General features: G+C 33.0%; 2 protein-coding genes across 3 annotated transcripts; both read right to left on the bottom strand.

Annotated features, from left to right (window-relative positions):
• Positions 1 to 371: 371 nt before the first annotated feature.
• LOC111884755 (pyruvate decarboxylase 1) lies at positions 372 to 4684 on the bottom strand. Of its 2 annotated transcripts, none has more exons than XM_052770330.1 (7): positions 4106 to 4684; positions 3823 to 3986; positions 3202 to 3736; positions 2999 to 3087; positions 2790 to 2907; positions 2486 to 2674; positions 372 to 717 (listed from the first exon to the last, which is right to left on the bottom strand). In XM_052770330.1, exons 1-7 carry the CDS (start codon positions 4565 to 4567, stop codon positions 547 to 549), a joined length of 1728 nt encoding a protein of 575 aa, XP_052626290.1. In that variant the 5' UTR covers positions 4568 to 4684; the 3' UTR covers positions 372 to 546. The 2 variants fall into 2 exon arrangements, with proteins under 2 accessions (XP_052626290.1, XP_023736841.1); XM_023881073.3 differs by having other exon boundaries at positions 3175 to 3736; positions 4106 to 4681.
• Positions 4685 to 8957: 4273 nt separating this feature from the next.
• LOC111884747 (pyruvate decarboxylase 1) lies at positions 8958 to 11735 on the bottom strand. The gene is made up of 7 exons (XM_023881062.3): positions 11133 to 11735; positions 10762 to 10925; positions 10099 to 10660; positions 9911 to 9999; positions 9700 to 9817; positions 9406 to 9594; positions 8958 to 9291 (listed from the first exon to the last, which is right to left on the bottom strand). Exons 1-7 carry the CDS (start codon positions 11592 to 11594, stop codon positions 9121 to 9123), a joined length of 1755 nt encoding a protein of 584 aa, XP_023736830.1. The 5' UTR covers positions 11595 to 11735; the 3' UTR covers positions 8958 to 9120.
• Between the last annotated feature and the right edge of the window lie 14135 nt (positions 11736 to 25870).

Consider the following 25870-nt stretch of genomic DNA (forward strand, 5'->3'; position numbering starts at 1 on the left):
TTTTTGTTTGTGAACATGTTGAGCGCAAAGACATTGTTCCTGGTCACATCAACTCAACAAGTTGCCGACTTACTGACCAAGCCTCTTGGTTCTCACCTTTTACAAACCCTTTTGGTCAAGTTGGGCATTCGTAACTTACATGCTCCAACTTGAAGGGGAGTATTGGAATCCAGTTGTCATTCCCTTGATCTTCTCTCTATCGTATATATTGTTTACTTGTATAGCCCTTAATCTTAGCTCTTTCGTTTGTTTGTAATCCGTGTATTGTATAAATTCCATTTTACCTTAATAAAATACACACTCTTTTGGTACCGATTTGTATATCAACATCAAACTAAAAAAAATCATAACATACATATAACACCGAGGCATATGGAAACCGACAAAGTAACATTCAAGCAACTAAAATCATCATAACTTACAAATACCTCATAGAAAAAAACTCATAGAGTTCATAATTTACAATCACCACCAATATGACACCGCCATTATGTAAAATCAAGACAAAACATTTTATTCATGACATTAACCAAAATGTTGTTTTCACTATTGTGGGTTTGGAGGGCGACTATTAGCAGCAGAGACTCGCGAACCCCACTCTAGTAACTCTTTGCTTGTGTCATCTTTATGCACAAATATTTCTATGAAACACAGTGAATCCTTATGTGCTCCTATTGATGTAGCAATTGCTTCCACCAACTCCTCCTCCGTCCGAACCTGTTACCACAATTTAAGTAATTCATTTTGTGTTAAGAGTTAAAAATTTATTATTTTAAACCTCATAAGTTGTAAACACAAGAGAGAAAATGACTTATTAAGGTAATTAACTTTTCGGTATGTTCACATCTAGGTAACTATCTTTTTTTGTACACATTTAGGTAACAAACTTGTTGGAAGTGTCCACATATGACTATTATGACTTGCTATAGCCAGGTTAAATCCTAGATGTGAACATTTTCAACAAGTTCATTACCTAGATGTGTACAAAAAAATAGTTACCCAAACATGAACAAAACGAAAAGTAAAAATAAATTACAAAAATGATCCTTATGGTTTGGGAGAATTTGTGTTTTTGGTCCCTAACTTATTTTTTTAACTCGGATGGTCCCACTGTTTATTTTTGTTACGCGTTTGGTCCCTGTCTTACCTAAAAAGACTATTGTGTCCTTATTAATTTATTTTTTAATTAATTTTCTTATTTATGTATTTATTTTTTATATATTAAAAAAATTAATAGACCCCACATATCTGTATCTCCTCACCATAAACCTTAAACCATATTTGAGAAATTTAATTCGAATGATCCTTACTGTTTATTTTTTGTTGCGCGTTTGGTCTCTGTCTTATCTAAAGAGACTATTGTGTCCTTATTAATTTATTTTTTAATTAATTTTCTTTATTATGTATTTATTTTTTATATATTTAAAAAAAGTTATTAGACCTCACATATATGTATCTCCTCACCGTAAACCTAAAACCATATTTGAGAAATTTAATTTGGGTCTTACCTGTCACCATCCCATTTCTCATCCTCCCCAACTTCTATTTCTTTTCCATCTTTAGTAACATCGACATCTTCACCATCTTTCTTTTTTTGGTACTTCAACTCTGGCGAACCAACACCATACCTATTGTCTCTTCATCTTTAGTGGGTTATGGTGTTGATTTGACGGAGTTGAAAGACCGAAAGAAAAAAAGATGATGAAGACGCTGGTATCACTAAAGACGGAAAATAAATAGAAGTTGAGGAGGATGAGTGATGAGATGGTGAGGAGATATAGATATGTGGAATATACTATTTTTTTCTTAAATATATAAAGAATAAATACATAAATAAGAAAATAATTTAAAAAAATAAATTAATAAGGGCACAATAGTCTTTTTAGGTAAGACAGAGACCAAACTCGTAACAAAATTAAATAAAAGGGATAATCCGAGTTAAAAAATAAATAAATTAAAAAATAAACTGCAGGGATCATCCGAGTAGATACAAATATGTGGGGTCTATTAATTTTTTTTAAATATGTAAAAAGTAAATACATAAATAAAAAAATTAATTAAAAAATAAATTAATAAGGGCACAATAGTCTTTTTAGGTAAAACAGGGACCAAATGCGCAAAAAAAATAAACAGTAGAAACCATCCAAGTTAAAAAAAAATAATAATAAGTTAGGGACCGAAAACACAAATTCCCCCAAACCACAGAGACCATTCATGTAATTTACTTTTACTTTTCGTTTTGTTCATATTTGGGTAAGTATTTTTTTATACACATTTAGGTAACAAATTTGTTTAAAGCGTTCACATCTAGGATTTACCCTGCTATAACAAGTTATAATGGTCATATGTGAACGCTTCCAACAAGTTTGTTACTTAAATGTGTAAAAAAAAAAATTGTTACCTAAATATAAAAATACGGAAAAGTTAATTACCTTAATAAGTTATTTTTCTTAACACAAATGAAATATGATTTTTATAATATAACCTTCGAAGTCCAACATTTGCCTTCGCCATTGTGGATAGCATTGACAAGGCCAGTGTAGTCCCAATTCTTGATGACATTATAAGGCCCATCATGGATTTCCACTTCGATTGTGTAACCCCCGTTGTTGATTAGGAATATAATTGTATTTTGTCCACATCGAATCATTGTTGAAATATCTTGAGCTGTTACCTGATTAAAAAAAAGTTAACGATGAATTAAATATCATTTATTTATTTAACTTTGTACAAAATTATTTCCCATCTACGAAAATTAAAACAAATTGTTTAATGTTTAATAATCTGACCTGGAAACTACCATCGCCAATGCAAGCAATAACACGCTTGTGTTTGGCTGCTTGAGCATAACCCAGAGTCGCACCTACAGACCAACCAATTGATCCATATTGCATCTGGAATTCATAACTTTATAAAAATGAAAAGTATGTCAGTAAAAAAAAAATTATATTTTATAATTATATTGTAAAATTTGTTCATAATTTGCGAAATTTCTTACCCACAATTTTCAGGAAGACGAAGTTTTTGACAATTGAACCACGAGTCACCTGTCTCAGCAATTACAGCAGTTTCACCACTCAACATTTCCTGTCGATGAAATAAATGTTAACGACAAAGAAAAAACAAATAAACTTGTAACTTGATAAAAATAAATAAATAAATAAATAATCATACTTGAATATGTTTGAAGAGGATATTAACCCTAAGAGGTTCATCTTTCTCGTACTTCAAAGGCACGCCATTGGGCACAAAGATTCTCTGATAGTTCTCCAATGCTGTGTTGTTCTTTTTTACCTTTTTAGCTAAAGCGCTCAAGAAATCTGCCATGAACACCCACCCTAAAGAAGGACCATGTCCAATTGTCACACGATTAGGTTGAACGATGATGGATTTTTCTTTCTTTATCAACAATGAGTACCCAACAGAGCTATAATCATTGAAAATGGGTCCCACAAAAATGTACGCATCAGCTGATTCGACTATTTCGCCTACAAAATTGGTGCTGACTGCGCCCCAATAAGTGCCAATGAAGTTCGGGTGGTGTTCGGGTACAAGTCCTTTGGCTGATGGCATTATGGATATTGGATACCCTGAAGCTTCTGCGAATTCCATAAACGCTTTTTGAGCCTTTGAAACTCTCAATTTGGATCCGGCTATGATGACTGGTTTCACAGCTTTGTTTAAGAATTTTGCTGTTTCTTCTACTGCTGCTTGTAGCCCTAATGGATTGCTGGATCTGTAGAACATGTGGTGTGTAAATTATAGAAGTAATAGCAGTGAAATTTGTTCACTATAAATGTGTTGATGGATCATAAGACTTACATTGGTGGAAGAAAGTAAGGAACGGGTTCTCTGGCAAATGTAGGATGAGGAATTCCAGGCAGATTACAACTTATACTGATGTACACTGGTTTGCTTTCTTTCAACGCAGTTGAAATTGCAGTGTCAATTTGTTCATGTGCATCTTCCAAGTTATTCACCACTGCCTGTTGTTTCATTCATCATAAATCCATCAATATCATATAACAAGATCATATAAAAATCATTGTTACTCAATTTCAAAATCGATAAAATACAAAAGCTTTGGAAATTAAAATCAGCGTACCTGAGCACAAGTGACAGTTTGAAAACACTGCATTTCCTGTGTAAAATCCGGCAACCCAATTGTATGATGAAGAATCCGATTCGTCCCATAATCATTCGAATTGGGTCCACCGACTATACAAATCACGGGCAGATTCTCACTGTAAGCACCGGCGATCGCGTTGAGCACACTCAGCCCACCGACGGTGAACGTCACCACGCAGGCGCCGACTCCCTTAGCTCGTGCGTATCCATCGGCTGCATAGCCGGCGTTTAGCTCGTTGCAGCAGCCAACGAGGTTGAGACCCGGCTCGGCGATCAAGTGGTCAAGTAAAGTCAAGTTGAAGTCGCCGGGAACAGAGAACACGTCCTTCACACCAATCTGAACTAAACGGCGAGCCAGGTGCGCGCCAAGGGTTTCGCTTGGTAACGGCTTGCTGGTTATCGGCTCTGTCTTGGCGCCAACTTCATAATCAGCTTCCATGGGATTAAGTTGATGCTGATAGCAATTAGCAAAATCTTAGAGATAATAAATGAGAAATTGTTTCTAAATTGGGATTAGTTTAACGTTTGGGATTTGCGGATGTGTACTTATACGCATAATTTTAGTGGAATCATATTTATAAACAAGGTGGTGGTTTTCAAATTTGGACTCTATGGGCTGTGAATATAATAGTTTTACTTTTCATGTGTCGACTATGAAGTCAAAAACAAAGCAATACTTTATACTATATATCAAATACCAACGTCGATGGAAATTGGCTGGTATAAAATAATATATATATTTTTTCTTTTTAGTTTTTTTAAAATGTAATTTTTTCCTTTTTACTTCAATTTTATAAAATATCAAATTAAACCTTTCTATTTTATAAACTTTTCATTAAATATATTATATATATTAATCACCGAGTTAGATAATAAATCATTAAATATATTATACATATTAATCATATATGTGCGTGTGTTTGATAATAAATCATTAAATATATTATACATATTAATCACCGAGTTGGCCGAATTTTATAACACTGTTCGCTTTTGTAAGAGACCGATCTAGGAGTACTCGGATTCTATAACTCGCCTCAGTAAGGGCAGTAAGAGGCCGAGTAAGGAGTACTCGACCGAGTTTTACAACACTGGTCATATCTCATTGACTTAATACGAGTCTTAATCTATTAAGTCACAAAGTTTGCCCAAAAAGCATAAAATTTCCATTTTACCCTTTTGACCAAAAATGCATCTTCTCATACATTCTTTCTCTTGAACTTACTTATCTAACATCTCCTAAGTGATACTTATCTTTGCCATTTTCATGAAGTCACAACTTCATATTCTCATATTTTTCTCATAATTGACCATTTTGTGATTTTGGTCAATATTTGACTAAAAGTCAATTATCTAAATTTCAAGTTCTTATACGACTCTTCTAGTTGAACATGTTTTTTTGTAAACGAGCTGGTTTTTACGATTTTTACTGGTCCGACTTGATCCGACTCAACACGTAACAATTATTGTTGACTTTCCGTTATTATCAACTTCACTTAATTAGGAAACCATGTTATCTTGTATTCTAGATTCGTTATTGTCTATGGCTGCATTTTCAAAACATTTAATAGTGGGACGAATTTACTTGTGCAACTATCTTATATTTCTATGTGTTCTTTTGTATACATCTACTATTTATTTTGAACTTTTTATAAACATGTTTCTATTTGAAACTTTTGTATAAGTTGTGTTATCATATTTTCCTTGAACAATTAAATGTCTTTAATATTGACTTGTCATATGCTGCAAAAAAATAAAAACATAAATAAAGATTAGTGTTTTTTACTCTTTCACTCTTTGATGTTAGAGCTAATCTAAAAGCGATAGAAATTGTATCATTTTATGCAAATGTTGGAGCTAACCTAACAAACATTTTTTGCAACAAAAAATTGTGTTTGACACATCACAGTTAGCTGATAAGCTAGCTTATTTTTCGAACTTTTTTAAGTTGCCATGTTTAAGGAAAAAATAGCTTAAAAGCTAATTTTTTTTTAAAAAAAAAGCTAGTTAAAGTAGATTTTCATGAGCTTTTTAAAATTTTTCCAAATATACCCTTAATTAATTATAAAAATCATAATTTTTTAAATGTCCTTATATTTTAACTAGCTTATCAGCTAATCGTTAGCTTTTCAGCTAGTGTAATGATAGGTACACACACACACACACACACACACACACACACATATATATATATATATATATATATATATATATATATATATATATATATAGAGAGAGAGAGAGAGAGTGTGTGTTTGAACTGTTTCAACTCTACAACCAAACCATCATAAATAACTACAGTAACTGCCATTATGTCCGAATAACTAATAAATATAATTACAGAAATAACTATTGTGTCCAAATAACTAATGCATATAATTACCAAAATAACCCTAAGTCTAGCCTACATTTCAACATTTGAGAGCTTAACAAAAAGCAAAGACCAAAACCATCATCAACATGAAACTAAGAAAATTCATAACATACAGTAACACCAAGGCCCAATGGAAATATCGACCAAGAAACATTTAAGCAACTAAAATCATCATAAGTTATTATCAGGGGTAGTATAGTAAATTAGCAAGCTAATTAGTTAACAGTTTGTTAGAGGTTTAGTTAACAGTTTGTTAGTGCTTATATATAGAGTTTTTAGTTCATTTGCAGTTACAGTTAGATGAATACAATTTCTCTTTAATCACTCGTTTGATTTCTCTCGTAATATGGTATTAGAGCGAATTGAGCTTCCGATCAATTTTTTGATCAGTAATCCGTGATTCATTTTCACTGATTTACCTTTTCTGATTGCATTTCTTTCGATTCAGCATCTCTGATTGTATTCCTTTCAATTCATCATCTTTTCATTTGTTTTTCGTTTTTCATTCAACATGGCGAATACGAATAACAATCAAACATCAAATTCAAGTTCTTCTAGAATCAATATTTCTCCGATTGATGACAGAATGCATCCTTATTACCCACATCATTCTTGATAGTCCCGGCTTTGTCAATTGTTACTGGTGACAAGTATAGCTTGTGGAGTCCATCAATGCAGATCGCTCTATCTGTGAAGAACAAAACGGGATTTATCGATGGTACACTTTCTAAACGTAATTTTTCTGATCAATCCAATTATAATGCTTGGATGTGCAACAATAAACTCATTATTTCCTTGATCCTAAGTTCTTTATCAAAAGAAATTTATGCAAGCCCCCAAAATACTGTCAAGAACACAAATAGAGACAGACCTTACTGCACACATTACAAATTTCAACGTCACACTATTGACAAATGTTAGAAGCTCCATGGATACCCTCGTCGTTACAAACCAAAGAACATATCCAGTCATGTTATTGATGTGAATACAAATGAGGATCTAAATGTTCAGATGTCCACCATCAACAATGATTTGGAAAATATGTTTGAAGGTTTTCTCAAGAACAACGCCAACAAGTTACGTCTTCCTTTTTAAATCACATGATTTCTGTTACTCCTAATGACAAACCTACAACAGGTAAATGTTATTCTCTTTCTATTAATTTTTGACAAAAATCATTATCGATTCTGGGGCAACTCAACATGTATGTCATGAAATTGCTATGGTCATGAATTAACGAAGAGTACACCATGATATTGTCAAATTTCCAAACAAAATCACTTTTCCTGTGAATTTCATTGGGGACATAAAAATTGATCATTTATTTGTTCTTAAAGATGTTTTATGTGTACCATATTTTGACCAGAGTTTGATCGCTACTAAAGATCAAAGACTTATGATTCAGTTTATATGTCATCATGGCATCATTCAGGATATGGAGCAAATGAAGATGATTGGTGAAGCTGATGTATTACAAGAGTTATATGTGTTGAATTACAGCAAGATCGTCATAAATGCAAGGATTTATATTGTTTCATTAGATGTTTTGCATATCAGATTAGGACATCCATCTAATAAATGTTTTACTTTTCCAATAAGGGAACATTTGTATGTTAATTCCATTAAACCAGATATGGTTTTTCATTGTTATATATGTCCACTAGCAAAGCAAAGACAATTGCCTTTTATTTCAATGAAAAATATGGAAGACGCTTTTTTTCTCTCTTATACATTGTGATATTTGGGGACCCTATTCCACTCCATCAATCCAAGGGTACATTTTTTTGCTATAATTGTTAATGACCATTAGCAAACGGCATAATCCATTGAACCTATTGTGTTCCAAGACCTCAAAAAAATTCAGTTGTTGAGAGGAAACATCAGCATCTTCTCAATGTTGCTAGCGCTCTTCCCAATTGATCTTTGGATTGAATGCATTCTCACTGTTGCTTACTTAATCAATCAGATTCCTTCCAAACTTCTAAATAATCAGACTCCTTATCAACGAATGTTTAACAAGATTCCATCATATTCTCAATTGAGGACTTTTAGATTTTTGGCATATGCTTCTACTCAATTGAGGAAGCTCTCAATTATGATAATATTTCTGATAACCACAAAACCATGGTCATGAATATATCAGCCAATGTTGAACCAAAAAAACTACACTCAAGTTGTCCAAAACCATTCGATTCAGATCGATCACAGATCATAGTTCCATCTTACCGATCTATTCGCTAAACCTTTTCCATGCACGAAGTTACAACCTTTTATGTCCAAGATGGCGTTACAGAACATTTATGCTCCACTGCCATCTTGAGGGGGAATATCAGGGGTAGTATAGTAAATTAGCAAGTTAAATAGTTAACAGTTTGTTAGAGGCTTAGTTAACAGTTTGTTAGTGGTTGTATATAGAGTTTTTAGTTCATTTGTAATTACAGTTAGATGATTACAATTTCTTTTCAATCTCTCGTCTGTTTTCTTTAGTAATAGTAACAAACACCTCATAATTTACAATCACTACAAATGTGACACAAGTATTACACTACCATTATGTAAAATCAAGACTCAAAACATTTTTTCATGACATCATTACAGCGATAACAACACTGTTTTCACTATTGTGGGTTTGGAGGGCGGCTATTAGCAGCAGAGACTCGCGAACCCCACTCCAGTAACTCTTTGCTTGTGTCATCTTTATGCACAAATATTTCTATGAAACACAGTGAATCCTTATGTGCTCCTGTTGCTGTAGCAATTGCTTCCACCAACTCCTCCTCTGTTCGAACCTGTTACCACAATTTAAGTAATTAATTTTTTGTTAAAGAGACAAAAAGTTATTATTTTAAACCTCATAACATAAGTTATAAACACAAGAAAAAAGGGTTTTTTTTTAATCTAACCTTGGAAGTCCAACATTTGCCTTCACCATTGTGGATAGCATTGACAAGGCCAGTGTAGTCCCAATTCTTGATGACATTATAAGGCCCATCATGGATTTCCACTTCGATTGTGTAACCCCCGTTGTTGATTAGGAATATAATTGTATTTTGTCCACATCGAATCATTGTTGAAATATCTTGCGCTGTTACCTGATTAAAAAAAAAGTTAACGATTAAATAAATATTATTTATTAAACCTTGTACAAAATTATTTCCCATGTTCTAAAATTAATAGGAATTGTTTAATAATCTGACCTGGAAACTACCATCGCCAATGCAAGCAATAACACGCTTGTCTTTGGCTGCTTGAGCATAACCCAGAGTCGCACCTACAGACCAACCAATCGATCCATATTGCATCTGGAATTCATAACTGGATAAAAATGAAAAGTATGTCACTATAAAAATAAAATCATATTTCATAATTATATTGTAAAATTTGTTCATAATTTGTGAAATTTCTTACCCACAATTTTCAGGGAGACGTAGTTTTTGACAATTGAACCACGAGTCACCTGTCTCAGCAATTACAGCACTTTCACCGCTCAACATTTCCTGTCAATGAAATAAATGTAAACAACAAAGAAAAAACAAATAAACTTGTAACGTGATATTAAAAAAAAAAAAAAAAAAAGACAAAATAAATAATCATACTTGAATATGTTTGAAGAGGATATTAACCCTAAGAGGTTCATTTTTCTCGTACTTTAAAGGCACACCATTTGGCACAAAGATTCTCTGATAGTTCTCCAATGCTGTGTTGTTCTTTTTCACCTTTTTAGCTAAAGCGCTCAAGAAATCTGCCATGAACACCCACCCTAAAGAAGGACCATGTCCAATTGTCACACGATTAGGCTGAACAAAGATGGATTTTTCTTTCTTTATCAACAAGGAGTACCCAACTGAACTATAATCATTGAAAATGGGTCCAACGAAAATGTACGCATCAGCGGATTCAACTATTTCGCCAACAAAATTGGTACTCACTGCGCCCCAATAAGTGCCAATGAAATTCGGGTGGGTTTCGGGTACAAGTCCTTTGGCTGATGGCATTATGGCGATTGGAAACCCTGAAGCATCTGCGAATTCCATAAACGCTTTTTGAGCCTTTGAAACTCTCAATTTGGATCCGGCTACAATGACTGGTTTCACAGCTTTGTTTAAGAATTTTGCTGTTTCTTCTACTGCTGCTTCTAGCCCTAATGGATTGCTGGATCTGTAGAAGATGGGGTGTGTAATTATACAAGTAATAGCAATGAAATTTGTTCATTTGTTCATTTGTTCATTATAAATGTGTTGATGGATCATAAGACTTACATTGGTGGAAGAAAGTAAGGAACGGGTTCTCTGGCAAATGTAGGATGAGGAATTCCAGGCAGATTACAACTTATACTGATGTACACTGGTTTGCTTTCTTTCAACGCAGTTGAAATTGCAGTGTCAATTTGTTCATGTGCATCATCCAAGTTATTCACCACTGCCTGTTGTTTCATTCAACATAAATCCATCAATATCATATAACAAGATCACAACTTTCTGAGTTTAAATGTTTCATTTTTGTAAGACTATATATGTGAAAGTTTTCATCTTAGCTGAGTAGTTACTAAGTAAACACTAGTTAACAATCATTATTACTCAAGTTCAAAATCGATAAAATACAAAAGCCTTGGAAATTAAAATCAGCGTACCTGAGCACAAGTGACAGTTTGAAAACACTGCATTTCCTGTGTAAAATCCGGCAACCCAATTGTATGATGAAGAATCCGATTCGTCCCATAATCATTCGAATTGGGTCCACCGACTATACAAATCACGGGCAGATTCTCACTGTAAGCACCGGCGATCGCGTTGAGCACACTCAGCCCACCGACGGTGAACGTCACGACGCAGGCGCCGACTCCCTTAGCTCGTGCGTATCCATCGGCTGCATAGCCGGCGTTTAGCTCGTTGCAGCAGCCAACGAGGTTGAGACCAGGCTCGGCAATCAAGTGGTCAAGTAAAGTCAAGTTGAAGTCGCCGGGAACAGAGAACACGTCTTTCACACCAATCTGAACTAAACGGCGAGCCAGGTGCCCGCCGAGGGTTCCGCTTGACAACGGAGCGGTGGTTATCGGCTCTGCCTTGACGCGAACTTCATAATCAGCTTCCATGGGATTAAGTTGATGCTGATAGCAATTAGCAAAATCTTAGAGATAGTGAATGGGAAATTGTTTCTAAATTGGGATTATTTGCGGATGTGTACTTATACGCATATTTTTAGTGGGATCATATTCATAAACATAAACAAGGTGGTGGTTTTCAAATTTGGAGACTATGGGCTGTGGCGGCCATGAAGAATAGCTAGGGCAGTAAACTCCGCTTTTTTCAGCGGTTATATTAGTATAATAAGTAAAATATAATATAATTTACTTATATATGACAATGAAAAATTAAATATCAACTTCCTATTTATGTTTCTGTGCCAACTTACATATTTAGATAATATTAATTATATTTTAATAGATTTGTTATAATTTCAAATGGATAAGAAGTCAAGTAAAGGATATTTAATTTCTTACATTATAACAATATATTTCTAATTTGTGAAGATATTTTCAAAATGTTTAAAAATATAACAATATAAGTAAAACCTAAAAACATCTTAGAATAAACACAAAGAAATAAAGACGTAAAATTAGAATATATATATATATATATATATATATATATATATATATATATATATATATATATATATATATATATATAAATAATGAACTCAGGGGTTAAACTTGTAACCTTTTAGAATACAAAGATGTCGTTTGCTTTTTTGAAGCAAAAATTCATGAAATCTGCTAACCACCTCTGCAACACTCTGTAGTAGAAGTGTAACATCCGTAAAATTCATAAAAATTTTAAACTTTTCAAACATTCTAAAATCATCCATTGTTTACAAATTGTTTTCAAAATAATCTATGATCAGAATTTTCCCAGAAATCACAAGATGAAAAATGAGGAGGTGCACGATCAAGCTTTCGTCTTTCCATGGTCATCCGAAGTACCTTAAACAAAATCCACAACTGTAAGCCCGAAGCTTAGTGAGTTCCCCCAAAATACCGATACATAACAAACAATACACATAATAACAACATGTAATGGGTCCACAACTTTACAGACTGGATTACCCCTAAGTCCATAGCATGAGTCTAGCTTGCTTATCAAGCCCACAACTCATGTCGGGATTGCTCCCGAGCCCACATCATAAGTTTGGCTTGCCCCTCGGGCCCACAGCTTATGTCAGGCTTGCTCCCTCAGTCCTTGGACTGGAATATAAAGATTAGCCCACAGTATGAGTCTGGCATGTCCTATACGACCCTCAGCTTGAATCTGGAATACTCATGAGTCCTCAGTATGAGTCTGGCATGCCCTCCCTGGCCCTCAACTCATATCTGGCATACTCTAGGGTTTGTTGGCTACAACACGGAGCAGTACAACCTCAACCCAACCCACACAATATGCCGACATGTAACAGATAAATATACATACAGATAATCAGGCAGTGTCACAGGTAGTCCTACAGATCTACTATACTAGCATATCAAACTAGCATGCATATTTAACTCATACTCAGCATATCAATCACTATTAGGATATCAATCCAACGAGTCGGCCTTGGTGCCTTCGAACCCTAAGTATAGTGAGGAAAACTCACCTAATAAGTAGTGTTGAACCTGTAATATCAATCTCAACTCACGACTCCAACTCAACTGCCTACAATCACCAATGACTACTTCGTTAAAATCCTAAAATACCTTCAGAAGTCAAACTTGGTCAACCATGGTTAGAGTCAAAGTCAACAGTCAAGGTCAACATTCCATGTTGACCCAACTCGTCGAGTGCATCTTCTGACTCATTGAGTTCCTTCATGTCTCAGAAAATTATGAAAAAGCTCGAGGCAATTTGTTGAGTTACCAGATCAACTAGTCGAGCTCTTCAGCATCCAGAAAGTAGGAAAACCCTAACCAACTTGTCGAGTTGTGTAACATCCCGACTCCCAGGTATAAAAATTTAAAGCTTATAGTCATATTCTTAGACCTACTTGACGAGTTGGATGCCCCAACTCGTCGTGTAAAAGAGAATCAGGCAGCGTGATTTAGGAGGTCTACTCGACGAGTTGGAGGACCCTAACTCGACGAGTAGGAGCTGGAAAATGAAACTCTAATTTCCAGGGTTCTACACCCTATTTAAAGGGTGATTAGCTTCCCTCTGCCTCCCTTATCGTCCCCCTTGAGCTTAGAAAACCCTAATCGCGTCTACTCTCCATTTTTGTGTGTTAAGAAGCATGGAAGTTGGATTTTGTGAAGAGAGCTTAAAGTCTAAGGAGCTTGGAGCAAGGAGAAGCTTGTGGATTTGATTTATACTTCATCTTAGCATCATCTTGAAGGTAAAAATTTGTTACCTTGGCTTCTATCTAGTTAGATCTGAAGTTGTAACTTCAGATCTGGACTCCTCTAGCCCCTTATAGTCATAAAGTTCTAGTATTTAGCAAGTTATGGCCTTCTCCTTACCTAAAACTCCTTCTTTAGCTTGGTTTTGGCCTTTAAGACCTTGCATACACGTAAAGTTTGCAACTTTACATGGTAACTATGCCTTAGGAAGCTAGATCTACAATTTGGAGCTTTGAGATGGCTTAAAAGCGTCTGAGTGAGAATTGGACTGGAGGAACTCGACGAGTTGCATGGTCAAATTGACAAGTCGGATGAAGATTGCGTGTATTGGTTCTGCATAGACTCGGCGAGTCAGTGAGATGACTCGATGAGTTAGTTAGGGTTTTCCCGACATTTAGACACCGCATGGACTCGACGAGTTGTCTGGAAACTCGACGAGTCAACTAGGGTTTTCACGGTTTCTCGAGTTCTTAAGGAACTCGACGAGTCAGTGGACTACACTCGATGAGTTAGGTCAACATGGACTGTTGACCTTGACCGTTGACTTTGACTTTGACCAAGGGTTAACCGGTTTGACTTCTGGGGGTATTTTAGTAATTTGGAAATTTATGAAAGTGGATCATTAGTGGATGTAGGTGATTAAGTTTGGAGCTGTATTTGGGGAGTTTCACATTTATCATCCCGAGCTACTTGTGAGGTGAGTTGTCCTCACTATACGAACAGGGTTAAAGACACCAATGCTGGCCCTTTTCAGATTTGTATCCGGGTTTATTGCATGTTGATATGCTAGTGACCTGTTAGGTTGATATCCTGGTATATAGGATGATGTTATGCTAGTGACCTGTAGGTCGGTATCCTGGTATATAGGATGATGCTATGCTAGTAACCTGTTAGGTCGGTTTCATGGTATATAGGATGATGCTATGATTAGTGATCTGTTAGAACGGTTTAACTAATATATATGCTAGCATATGATATTTATGTACATATGATTGTTTGTTTTGGGGTTGGGTTGAGGTGGACATGCTTTGTGCTGAAGGCCAACATACCTAGGGCAGACCGGATAAACTGCAGGCCCGGGAGGGCATACTAGTCAGGCCGAAGGCTCGACGAGCAGTCTGGATAGGCTGAAGGCCCTGAGATGTCGATGGCTCGGAGAGCGGTCCTGATACACTGATGGCCCTGCGAGGTGGTCCAGTCAGGCTGATGGCTCATTATGCATGTTATTTGTTTACATGATATTGATATGGTTTGTATGGCGTTGGTATTTTGGGGAAAATCACTAAGCTTCGGGTTTACAGTTGTTGATTTTGTTTCAGGTACTTCTGATGATCGCCGAAAGGTGAAGACGTGATCGTGCACCTCCTTATATTTTTATGATTTGATTCTGGGATACTCTGACATGAAACCATTTTTAAAACAAATTTGTAATAATTATTAGTTTTTGAGTAATTTAAAAAGTTTTAAATTGGCATGATTTTTATGAGTGTTACAAGTTGGTAGAGTAAATCATCGATTTTTCCTAGCCTTAATGCATTCAGACACTTCCAAGCAAAACCAAAGCCCCAAGCTATAGATCTGGTCCCCTAGGACTGAGATACCACGTAAAGTTGCTAACTTTACGTCCATGCATGGCATCAAAGGGGCTAAAACTCTAAAATAAGGCTTGTCAAGGGATTTAGGGCATGAAGGAGGGCCAATATTTGATAATGCTTGGAACTTTAGGCTCAAAGAGCCACAAAACATCCAGATCTGAAGTGGCAACTTCAAACAATGCATCTTTCCAAGAATGACCCTAATATGGACCAAGAATAACAATATCTTTCCATATAAGTAGATATAAGCAACAAGAGGCCAAGGTATCAACTTTATACCTCAAATTGGTAGCCACAATAGAGCAAACACCGGATCTAGAACCTCTCCCTTCAGCCAACTTATTCAAGCTTCTTGTTCCTTCCAAAATAGCACCAAAAACCACTCTTTAAGCTCACACACACTCAATAAGGGCAAAATCATGAACTAGGGTTTTCTCTGGACAAGGAGGCCATGAAGGAGGGCAACAATGAGAGTTAAGGCCTTTAAATAGGCTGCAACCCCTAAAAATTAGGGTTTTCATGTTCAGCCTTCAACTCGTCGAGTTGGGGCCTTCCAACTCGTCGAGCAGACATCAAAATAAATGCGGACATTAAATACTCTACACAATGAGTTGGAGCCTTCCAACTCGTCGAGTTGCCCTGAAAATATAAATAATAAGCCTTAAGTTCATACCTGAAGATTGGGATGTTACAAGAAGAGGTGGACCAAACGGTTGCAGACTATAATAAGAAGCGTATTTGTTTTTTTTAACATCTTCATGCTGCTGCAGATATTAAAAAATTAAAATAAACTGATTTTATAAACAGAAAATAGTTTTTTTAAAACCGAAAATTTAATAATGTATGACATTTCAGCAAGAATTTATGATATTTGATACTTTATTTTATTTCCTTCTTTTTATTAGTTTATTTTAGATTTTTTTAGGTCTTTTTATTGGTATTGCATTGTATATTCTTTGTTTTCTTTATCCTGGATCGTTTCGGGTACTTTCTATTTTGCATGAGATATTTTGCAGGATTTTGGAGCACGTTGCGGTTGCGGTTTGACTGGAGTTAGGCTTGGTGGGCTTTTTGATGCATTATTGGGCTTTACGGATCCATCAAAGGAGATTTGGGCTTAAAAAGTTGAAGACTTGGATGAAGTGGGCTTGTGAAGATGGGTCATGGATTCTTATTTTGGGCTTGGACTATCCATATTTAAAGATTGAAGATGATTGGTCAAATTGAATCATGTGACATGTGATGTATGGAAGGGACCAAGGGAATCTTGTGTAGTGGAGAAAATTGAGCCAATAACATTCCAACAATATTTGCGAGGGTGGAGTCTCGGTCGTGCAATACTTGCGAGGGTACCCGCACAACTGCACACTTTTGGGCATTTTGGTCATTTTGCTCACCATTTACTTGGGGGGTTAGGTCTAGCAACTCATTCTTCGATTTTCCACCATTGGAGACCATTAGAGGCGATTTTTGGAGCTCGATAATCATTCTTCTCATCTTTCTAAGTAATTGGTAGATTCTTGATGCAAAAACACTTTTGTGATTGTTATTTTGTTCCCATGAGTGGCTAGTTTCTCTGTTTTGGTTAAATTTGGCTAAAAGCCTTGGATATTTGTGGGTTTTGAAGGATTCATGCTTAATTGTCATTTATCTTATGTTTATGATTCTAGTTCATATTTCTTATGCTTTGTTTAATACTTTGATCATGAGCTTGGTACTTGAATGAGAAATTGTTGGTTTATTTCTTTAGTTTAGCATTGAATCATTGAATTTACTTAGAACAAGGGCTTTATGATGGTAGAAATCATCTCTAGCTTATGAATCATGGCTCCTTTATGGATGTGTAAGCATTGACATCCTCTAGGAATTGGGGATTCCTTCATTCTTAAGGCTAATCAACTTCTTGATTTCAATTGCTTCAATTGAATCCTTGATTTTGATTAAGAAGGTGTGTTGTGGGCTCCCTCAACCTCCATACTACCTACGAGGAATATTGGCATATCATGCTTCATGATTTCTATAACCAAATTGGTATGAATGATAAGCTTCATATTGAATCCTAATGATAAACACACAAATGTTCATTATGTTGAATTGCCTTTGTTAACCAATTCTCCCCAATATTCGAGCATCTCACCATCTCGCTTGATTGCAAGTTTTTTAGTTATTCAAGTCTTTTAGTTTTCAAGCAATCACAACACCCCCCCTCCTTTTAGTTTAATTGTAGTTAGTTAGTTTTATTACACTAGTTCTATTTGATTGCATTGGTGATTGAATACAACAATTTCCCCGAGGACCGATACCCCTTTTTACCATTATATTACGTTTATTTGCAAACAAAAGGGTGTAATTTGTTTGGTGGACTTGACATCCCACCAAGTTTTGGCGCCGTTGTTGGGGATATTTGAGCAAAAAATAATGATATTTCAACAAAAAGTAAAGATATTTTTAGCAAAAAAATAATGATATTTCATCAAGAAATTATCATTATTCAATATAAAGAAAACGAAAAAAAAAAACAAATCAACATGAATAAACAAAAAAAATGTAAAATAAAATGCAACTTATAATCAAGATTTCAATAAGAAAAGAGAAGAAGAAGGGGTTGCAAGATACAATACAAATGTTGCACCAAACAGAACACGCACATATGTTTTTTACTCTAAAAACTTCTAAAAAACAAACAACTGCGAGATTAAAAGTGTTGCGTGTATGCTGCGCCGCGCAACAATAAGAGGTCTGAAGAGACGTTTTATAAAAAAAAACAAACAACACCAAAATGTTTAAAGAAAATGAGTGTTGCTGGTTTGTAGGAAAACACTTTAAAGATTATTTAAGTGATCTGGATGGTTTGTGAAAGAGTATATATATATATATATATATATATATATATATATATATAGAGAGAGAGAGAGAGAGAGAGAGAGAGAGAGGGCTTCAAATGTTTCCAATAAGTGTTGTGTGCCTTTAACAACCAATCAGAATTGACAAAAAATAAATTTAATAATAAATCATAAAAATGTATAATACTAATCTTAATTATGATAAATATGGTAAATAATTAAAATCATTAATAACCTTTAAATATGGAAAATTTGTTAATAAATACTACAAAATCACAAAACAGGTCCCTTTATTCGGCATCCTCCTCTTCTAACCCTAGCCCACTGTACTTCTCGCATCGTCTTCTCCCATCGTCGACTAATGTCCATATGAATTAAACAAAAGAAACCACTATCGATTCTCCATATTTCTCTTAAAATCATTGTGCAAAACCACCATCATCTTGTTCTCTATTCACAGGGCCCGAGAACCCTTCTTTTCTTCTTATTTCGACACCACTAGAGTAGTAGCACCACCCCACACCACCTTCGAACCACCAACTTTATGAATCGGAGAACAAGGGGTTTTAACAGTGCTTAGCGTCAAAACAATATTCCATAGTTGTGAAATTTCTAGGGTTTGAAAACCCTTTATTAGAAGGTGCTTTTCCACTTGTTGTTTCCGAGAAGATGAGAACTTTTGTGAGTTTTTTTCATTGTTAAAAAATTCTCCAACTTCATCTGTATCTATGTGCAAGTTCCAAATATATTTCACAATTCGTTGGATGAAATTGGATTAAATTTTTTGTCTAATAATCAGTGAGTTAAATTTGGATTAATTTTTGTGTTTGTTCCTTTTTCTTCGTTCCTGATTGTTTAATTAATATGGACATTATACATTTTTTTAATGTAAACACCTTCAACAGTTTCATTTACAAACAATTTAGTTTATTCTGATAAAATTTTAGCATGTATATGTTGGTAATGCATTCTAATAGAATTTTACTGTTGCAGTCTAATAGAAATTTATTGTTGCATTATAATAGAATTTTAGTATTTATATGTTGGAAGAATTTTTAGTTGATAAGTGTGCATTCTAATAGAATTTTACTGTTGCATTCTAATAGATGTGTTTCATTCTAATAGATGTATTCTGCCAGAATGTATTCTATGTATTCTGTCATATTCTATGTATTCTACCAGAATATATAAAGTGATAGTTAATTGCAACTAACATGTTTTTAAACATTATTAGTTTTTGTTGTATTTATGATAGGATTGGTTGGACGAATGCGTTGAAAACCTAATAGGAATAACTTGAAGAATGAATAAAGTTTGATCATACTCACAATTTAAGAAAGTTGTTATTTTTTAAGAATTTTATTCATTTTTGTTGATATTCTTTTAGAATATGTATAATTATATTAAAATGTATAAGACTTTTAGTCTCTAAGAATATGTATGAATTTGTATTTAAGTTCGGATGTATAAGAATATATTAGACTATTGTTATTTTTCAACCTCGGATTCAAGAATTTTGTTATTCTTCAATAATATTCTAATAGAATAAAATTCTAAAAGAACATCATTCTAACAAAATAGATATTCAGACAGAATAAAATCGGTTGTGTTTTCAAATTACGTTAGAAGTAAAATTGAATTAATTAAAAAATTTTAGATTTTTAAAATTAGGAGAATTAATTATCCCTAAAAATCCGAAAATTTCCTTTTATAAATATAGTTAATTGTCCAAAACACCCTTTTGCTAAAATTTGTATTATTATATGGTACATGTTATCCCATTGTAATATCATACACTCTCAAATCATATCTATTGATTAATTACATCTGATGGTCCAGATCTATGCATTATAGTTAGTGAAAACAAAATAACCTAAGCTTATATATATATATATATATATATATATATATATATATATATATATATATATATATATATATATATATATATATATATATATATATATAAGGGTTAAAATGTCTTACTTTATTATTATTATTTAAAAAATAATAATATAGAAAATATAAAATATAGTTTTTAATTAATTGGGTAAATGGCACAAAAAACACTCTTTTTACACAGAAATTCAATTTTGACACCATGTTTTTTTTGTATCAATTTTGACACTGTGTTTTCCAATTTGTTACAATTCTGACCACTTGACCGGTTAATCAGGTTACATGCTGATGTAGCATGATGACGTGACATGCTGACATTATATGCTGACGTGTCAAAATTGATTTTTTTTCCACAAAAACACTAACTTTTCATTTTTTTTCGATTTTGTCATTAAGTTTAATTTTATGAGACCCAAACTCGAACAAAAAACCAAAGTTATAATTTGGTTTTATTCATGGACCAAACCAAAAAACGAATTTAAATATGGTTTGATCTGAAATTGAATAATTTATTAGAGTTTAGTGTGCTAGAAAAGGGTAGGCGATGCATAATATAAAAGTTCATTCTTTCGGTTTAAAATTGAGATTTGTAATTGTTTTTGGTTAATTATAAAAATTGGTAGACCAGAAATATAAACAAATATACACACCCCTCTAGAAGTTAATACCACCTCTCACTTGTTACTGTGGGTACTTGTTATCATCCCACAGATGCACAAACCTGCATACCGAACAAACACAATCATTTACATGGTTCAACTGGCATTTACGATTCTTGTTAATTCTATGGGACAAACTGTATATCTCTATTACAAATTATATAAAAATTTGAATTTGTTTATAAAACATTGCAATAATTTAAACATGCTCTCTTATCTTCCACCTTATGCATCTTGTCTATATGACTATAAGCTGAAACAACACATTCGAAATCCCTACCCAAATCAGACACTCACATAAAGATCAAGCCTCACACACACGCATACAAATCAGATCACACACAAATATACAGACATAAAAAATGAATTTACTTGGCTATTTTTTTCATTTGGCGCTAACATTTTAAAATATTGGCAAAAAAATTAAAAATATAAGTTGGGGAGGGGGGGGATTGGGGTTTACATGCAAACCAACTTCAGAGCTAAAATGCACCCCAAAATATATAACCTGAAGCTACTCCTTTTTCTCATTAAAGAGAACAATGTATTTCATCTCTTGTGCTCGATTTTTCACAAAACCACCTGAAAAGCAAATTACAAACCATTTTTTTAAAGTTGTTGCTCGTTTGTATAATTTATAATTGGTGAATTTTGCAAAGTATAATCCCAACAAAGGAGTAGTAATAAAAATAAATGTCGTGACTAAAAAAAGTGAAAGTAGAATGTTATTATGTACAAATAAGTTAAATTATGTTGCTATCATTCAATAAAAATGACATATTTTCATAAAAATCTTTTTTTCTTATCTTCTTATTGAGTTGTACTGACTTACAGAGGGTGTATGTGGTATTTTGGCATATTTTTTCTTGTTTGAGAAAATTGTTTGAGCACCTTGATAAACCCGCATTCACCAACAACTACAATATCTAACAATAACAATCTTGTTTTCTGCATTTTTCTACACGTGTTAAAAAAATATAAGAATCTCACTATAAAGCAAAATGGAAAGAATACCTACAATTTATAGCATTCCACTTTCTTTTATATGTTTAATATAGAATCTCATTTCCAATTTTTTATAGTTAAACTCACTATTAGAATCCTCAGTTTCACCTCGAAGCATCTCTTCTTCAACTCCATGGTAGGGTGAATTAACAATTCTTGTAATTCTTTTTCTCAACCAACTGTTTTAAATTGTTTGAGATATTGGAAAATCATCGTTATAATCTATTAATTTAGGAACAAAATACAATCTAAATTAAATCCACGAATTCACAAGTATGTATATGTTACTAACCCAAACAGGATAATTGGAATCGCAGACAAGCCTGGTCCAATAACATAGGGATTAATTAATTAAAATAAAGAACAACACAAGAATAATAAGTTAAATATAGTATGGCCAAGGATTGCAATAGAGAAATAACAAATGCAAAAATTTCACACACACACATACTTAAAAAAATAGTTTGTATGTTTAGTTTACCTTTATAAACCAAACAACATTTGAATGTAAAATCCAAGCCATCAACAATTTCAAGGCATAGTAAATTTGATTTCCCTGGTGGATTTCAACCTAATAATGGTTAATTGACAACAAAATGAATAAGAACAAAAGAAATCAACATGAAATTACCAACAATCAAATGCCAAGCGTTCGATCTGGAATAAGGGGAATGTGGAATCCTATCACAATCAATCTCTTCAAGTTCTGAATGAAGAATTTTGAGAAGCCAATTATTCCAAAGTATATCCTTCAGCGGTATTCCTGAATCAATTAGGCGTTGAACTCGTGAATAATTGTTACAGAAGAAGTCAAATTTCAAAATTGATCCATTATGACACAATTGAATTTAGTAGAAATCCAGACCCTTATAGATCACACAAAGCTTTCTGAAAGGATATGAAAGAAATCATAGAAAAAACAGAAGAAATAAGAGATGTTTGTGACATGTAATTGAGGAAAATCAAAATCGTACCGATCTATTAAACTAACTCCTGATCCAAACCCAAATCATTAAGATTCTGATTAAAAAAGAAGGGGTCATCTGCGTGGGGATTCGTCGCCCGAGAAGTGGTGTAACGGCAGATAATGCTTAGAGATGGTGATAAGAGGCGGTTTGTGGTGCAACGACCAGATTATTGAACCAAAATAAACACAACAATTGTTAACCAAAAAAATAAAACCTAGTGGTTAAGGCGTTTCCTTTAATATCTCTTTATAATCAAAACCCTAAATTAGAAAAACCACAATACAAATCTAACTAATATGATTGAACAATAGCTTCAAAGAAACAATCAAAATCATTTACACGCATAACCATTTACTTTTAAGGCGAAACAATTAGGTTTAGAATAAATGCATTGCCTTTTCTAGTGAGAACCGTAGCAGGGATACCATCAACACTTGGGCGTTGGTTGGTGGCGGAAGTAGGGGCAGCAGCGATGGTGGTGTTAATGACAATGAGTGGTGGTAAGATGGTTGGGTAGAGAGAGAGAGAGGCAACGATGGATCATCGTGTGGAATCGTTACTAGAAAAGTGGTGCGAAGCCAGAGAGATGGTGGAGATGACGGTCAGGTGGGTGGTGGAGGTTGGAGAGTGGATTGTGGTACACTATTTGTATAATGGTAGAGAGAGATAGAGAGAGGTGATGGACGCCGGTGGTGAGAATGACCCTATCATGGTGTGTAGAGGAGATTAGGGTTTTCAGCATGTACAACAGGTAATACAGTAATACATTTAGGTGCGCGTTGTTTAGATAGCAAGCTTAATATGATTGTACGGGATGTTCAAATAGTTATACCTCTTAAATTTTAAGAAACATCTAAAATGTCTATCTATCTATCTATATATCTTATAAAGCTAGCATTTTTCCTTGAACTTCATGCATTTGAAACTCCGAAGATCAATTTTCCTTGAACCTCATGCATTTGAAACTCCTAAGACTATTCAAGTTATACAAATTAATTTATGATTAATTAAAATATTATGATTTGTAACTCTTAAAACTCTTCAAATCATGTCATTTAATTGACGAGTTAAATGAAATATTTAGCCTATATAAGAAATTATAAGATTACATATTGCATGTATGTCAGCACAAAATTATAGATTATATTTGTAGGGTTTGAAGAGTTATGTGAATGGTTCCATGGATCTAAGAAAGCAATTGCAACTTTTCCAAATATAAATTCATGTAAACTCAAATTGGGTGCATGTAAAGTTCTAGATATTAACCAAAATTCAAATTTAGGTATGTTTGTAAATGTATATTTGAGATCATTTTTTAATTTTATGTGTTATGCATCTTTATATAATCATATGATGATGAAGTGAGATTGATAATTACTTCTCATGAGCTTTTGGTAAATCAACCATCAAGTTATTTATCAGTTAGAACAATTAACTTTTTAACATGTGTGTATCTTTATGTTGTTTCTCTTTTTTTATGTTAAGTAAATATATTTTATGTATAAGAGAACATTATTCAACATGTATTTTATGTTATGTATATACTATGTTAGTTTCTATCGCTTATTTTGTTGTAAATAACATCGATGGAGTTTTTTATAATTGATTTTGATGAAAGGAGTTTACAAGTATTGTTCCAAATTGTTGGTGATAATGACGAATTAGAATGAATGATTTTTTTATATGATATAACATTATTGTTGAAAACCAATAACTATTTGTGTTATAAAAAAGAATTCTTTATGTTCTACAAAAACTTATATGGATGTATCCAATTTTAAATGTTTTTATAGTTATTAAAATAAATTATCTTATTACATTTGTCAATTTCCTTTTTCTTTATTCGTTCTTTATCGTAAAGGAAAAGTAAAATAAATAAAATATTATTATTTTCATTAAAAAAATATAAGTGATAAAAATATAACTCAAGTGTAACACTCATTCTCCCTAACCCAATCTTAACATAATTTATAAAGATTGGGCGCACTATATAACAATTACTATAGTTTTAAAATTCAAATTACCATTTTATTTGGACAGTTCATTCTTTTGAAATATTTCATAGCTTTAAAGAAAAAATGAAAGTATAATAAAAAATAATAAGATAGTTTCTTTTAAATATAAGGGAAAACTGCAATAAAATCCCTACATATTGGCCCCATAACCGATTTAGTCCCTATATATTTTTTTTATTCAATTAAGTCCCAAATACCGGTAATCGTATTCAATTTAACCCTTTGAACCGGTCAACAGGTCATCCAAGTTTCAAAAAGTACACTTTTGGCCCAGATTTCAAAATTTATTACAAATTTGGTCCAAAATTTACACTTTTGGCCCAGATTTTAAATTTTGTTACAAATTTGGTCCAAACTTTACTCTTTTTGCCCAAATTTTAGAATTTTATTATGAATTCATCCTAACTTTAGTTTTTTTTACAACTTTTTTTCTCAAAGTATTGTTTCTAATATGTTTTTCTTTATAAAATCATACTTATACAAAAAAACGTATTTTCACTTAAAAATTTTATATTTTCTATATAAAAACTTTTTTTAAAAACTTTTTTTTATATGAATATCTAGTTATAAAAATAAATATTTAATAAGTATATAAATATATACAAATCCGTTTTTCATAAAAAAAAATGTATACAAACACCTATTTTATCTATATTTTTTTTATAAAATCGTGTTTGTTTACATTTTTTTATAAAAACTTATTTTAATAATTTTTACATAATACGTGTTCGTATATATTTTATCAAATGTATACAAACACGATTTTATGAAATATATACAAACATGTATTATATAAAAAATTATTTAAACACGTTTTTATAAAATGTATACAAACACGATTTTATAAAATGTATACAAACATGTATTATATAAAAAATTATTCACACACGTTTTTATAAAAAAAAACGAACACGATTTTGTAAAAAAAATATAGATACACACCTATATATATATATATATATATATATATATATATATATATATATAAAGGTGATAGGCGTTTGTATACATTTTT

The sequence above is a fragment of the Lactuca sativa genome, chromosome 4, assembly GCF_002870075.4.
Source record: "Lactuca sativa cultivar Salinas chromosome 4, Lsat_Salinas_v11, whole genome shotgun sequence".
NCBI classification, from domain to species: Eukaryota; Viridiplantae; Streptophyta; class Magnoliopsida; order Asterales; family Asteraceae; genus Lactuca; species Lactuca sativa.

Coding starts and splice junctions, on each gene's coding strand:
- LOC111884755 (XM_023881073.3), bottom strand. CDS start 4,567: ATGGAAGCTGATTATGAAGTTGGCGCCAAGACAGAGCCGATAACCAGC. Junction 3,088..3,174: donor TCCTCTTCAAACATATTCAA/GTATGATTATTT, acceptor TTTCATCGACAG/GAAATGTTGAGTGGTGAAAC. Junction 718..2,485: donor GCAAATGTTGGACTTCGAAG/GTTATATTATAA, acceptor TTGTGGTAACAG/GTTCGGACGGAGGAGGAGTT.
- LOC111884747 (XM_023881062.3), bottom strand. CDS start 11,594: ATGGAAGCTGATTATGAAGTTCGCGTCAAGGCAGAGCCGATAACCACC. Junction 10,000..10,098: donor TCCTCTTCAAACATATTCAA/GTATGATTATTT, acceptor TTTCATTGACAG/GAAATGTTGAGCGGTGAAAG. Junction 9,595..9,699: donor TTGGCGATGGTAGTTTCCAG/GTCAGATTATTA, acceptor TTTTTTAATCAG/GTAACAGCGCAAGATATTTC.